The sequence below is a fragment of the Clupea harengus genome, chromosome 16 (genome assembly GCF_900700415.2).
Source record: "Clupea harengus chromosome 16, Ch_v2.0.2, whole genome shotgun sequence".
Classification (NCBI taxonomy): domain Eukaryota; kingdom Metazoa; phylum Chordata; class Actinopteri; order Clupeiformes; family Clupeidae; genus Clupea; species Clupea harengus.
In genome coordinates, this window is record NC_045167.1 from 13,948,292 (window position 1) to 13,950,791 (window position 2,500).

The 2,500-nt window shown below is 38.8% G+C and overlaps 1 protein-coding gene across 1 annotated transcript; it reads left to right on the forward strand.

Moving 5' to 3' along the window:
- Positions 1 to 1,491, forward strand: LOC116224183 (E3 ubiquitin-protein ligase TRIM69-like). The gene is made up of 4 exons (XM_031583319.2): positions 1 to 157; positions 395 to 417; positions 502 to 614; positions 900 to 1,491. Exons 1-4 carry the CDS (start codon positions 104 to 106, stop codon positions 1,406 to 1,408), a joined length of 699 nt encoding a protein of 232 aa, XP_031439179.1. The 5' UTR covers positions 1 to 103; the 3' UTR covers positions 1,409 to 1,491.
- The last annotated feature ends 1,009 nt before the right edge of the window (positions 1,492 to 2,500 follow it).

Below are 2,500 nucleotides of genomic sequence, written 5' to 3' on the forward strand. Positions count from 1 at the left end.
CTGTTGTGGTTAGGTGTTGACCCCGGAAGGGCAAATGGTTTTGACCGCTATACCGCGAAGGTTTGAGTAACATGTCGTTGCTCTGCGTTTTAATGGACAATAAATGGAGAACTGTTTAAACGAACGCAATGCGTGTATGGACTTTATCTCGCTGACGGTAATCACCTTAAAAGATCTAAGCGCGTCAACCAGGTTATTCCTGGGGTACAACAACCCAGTAGCTCAGTAGTGTACTGTGCTCCCACAGCCAGATTGTTCAAAAATGTATTTTGACAGCCCGTTGAAGTAAGAGAGGCAACCTTCAGGTCATATCCACCAAAGCAATAATTTACATTGAACATCGCAGAATGTCAACTGGAGTGGTTTTCTAATGCTTGTGCTTAATATTTTTCAGAACTACGGTACCAACTATCAAAGGTGAGGCATTGTATTTCAATGCAATTCATACATTAGATGTTTATTGATGCCGTCAGTTAATGACACATATATTCTTTACCCCAGACTTAGTGTGGTGGAGCCCGTTGGCTTAGTACCGAAGGTCCATTGTGAAGACATAACTCTTCCTGGTTCACTGTTCACGGTGTGGGCACAAATGAAGGATCTTATCCAAAAACGTATGTTTTACTTATGAATACAATAAATAAACCTGGAATAACCTGGAAACAAATTAATTATCTACATCCTACATTTGATCCAAATCTAAAATTAAGCCTTATGGATGTTAAATTCATGGCTTAATTGTAATATTTATTGAATTCAAAGACATCCTATGCTTCATGTCACTCTCATACAACATATGCATTGAAATGATCCAAGCTGAATTTGTTATAAAATAGCATTCAACCAGCGATAATATTGATACATGCCCGTTCTGATACCTTTCCTTTCTCTCATCAAAGCTCCAGTTACTCTGGACCCGCTCACAGCATCTAACCAGCTCGTTGTCTCGATGGACCACACAACTATAGAGTATTCAGAGTGGAAACAGGAGTATCCAGATAACCCGAAGAGATTTCATGTTGGTGTGCTAGGCTCACAGGGTTATACATCAGGCCTACACTGCTGGGATATTGAGGTGGGGGACAGTGATAAATGGATTGTTGGGGTGGTTGAAGAGAATGTGGACCGGAAGAGACTGTTCAACATGGAGCGCGGTTTTTGGAGCATACGTTTGAGTGACGATGTATACAGAGCGGGCATAAGAGGACAGACAGAATTAGCTGTGAATGACATACCATGGATAATTAGAGTATGGCTTGACTATGACAAGGGACGGGTCAAATTCTGTGACCCTCATAAAAATTGCACTTTGTTCAGTTACACTTCTAAATTCAAAGAGAAAGTGTTTCCATACTTTTGTAGTGGAACCCCTCTTTGCCCAATGATTCTCTTTCCTGGAAAAAAATGACTAACTGACTTTTTTCAGTATTGTTAGAGCCAGGGAAAAACAGATCATCTTACTTAATGACTAAATGTTCAAAAATATTGTATCATATATCAGCTAACTCAAATACAAATGCATTGCATAGTCTACTAATAATTGTATTGTGATGCTAATGCATATTGCCTGTAGCCTAAGCAGGGTGAAGGTGGTCAGATTTCAAAAACAACTTCAGAAACTCATGAGACAAAATGTGTGGGCAGTGGGTAGTGTTACCATTGTGTTCATAGACCTCTGTATAGTAAAGATCTCTGAAATAAGTGTGACAATCTGATGCTGTAAAACAGTGAGATGAGATAATATTGATATGTGCCCAGGATCATTTTGACTTTCCTTTCTCTCTTCAAAGCTGCAGTTATGCCCGGACCTAATCACAACATCTAACAAATCTGTTTGACAGACAATATAGCTTTGCTCTATATCTATAAGCCACAATAAAACGGTTTTATTTGAAATCATCATTCAAAACATAACCCTCATTTAACCAACGTGTATTTGTTAATTTGCTTGTAAGCTTAATGTTTTCTTTTAAAAATAAGCATATTTCCCTGATACAAAACATTAGGTTATATGAAACAAATGTAGGTTACGGAACTTTCTTTTTGTTCCACCAGGTGGCGACAGAAAATCGCGAAATGCGTTACCTTTATTTTGTTCGTGACATCTGATAGCATTGCACATATGATGACCCAGATGTCACTTTATTTGTGATTTTGTCAGGTTCAGTGTGTCTTCGAGAAGTGTCTGTTCTTACTGTTTATGAAAGGCTGAAATTTATAATAAAAATCTTTTGAATCAACAATACATTCACTTATTTTTTACATTCAAGGACATTCTTTTTTTTCGCTAAAACTGTCTCTTAGTGTCTTTGTTGGGCCAGTGTCCAGTGTAGTCCAAATGTAGACCTCTGTTCTGGTCTAGTCAAGTCTGACGCGCGTCTAAAGAAGCTGAAGGGTGTGCTCATGTCTGGTCCTCCGACAACCCTTTTGGGGAGGTCTGAACAGGAAACAGGAAGTCTGAGTCGGACTTCACCCAATGACGTTTTTGTAAACATTGTGA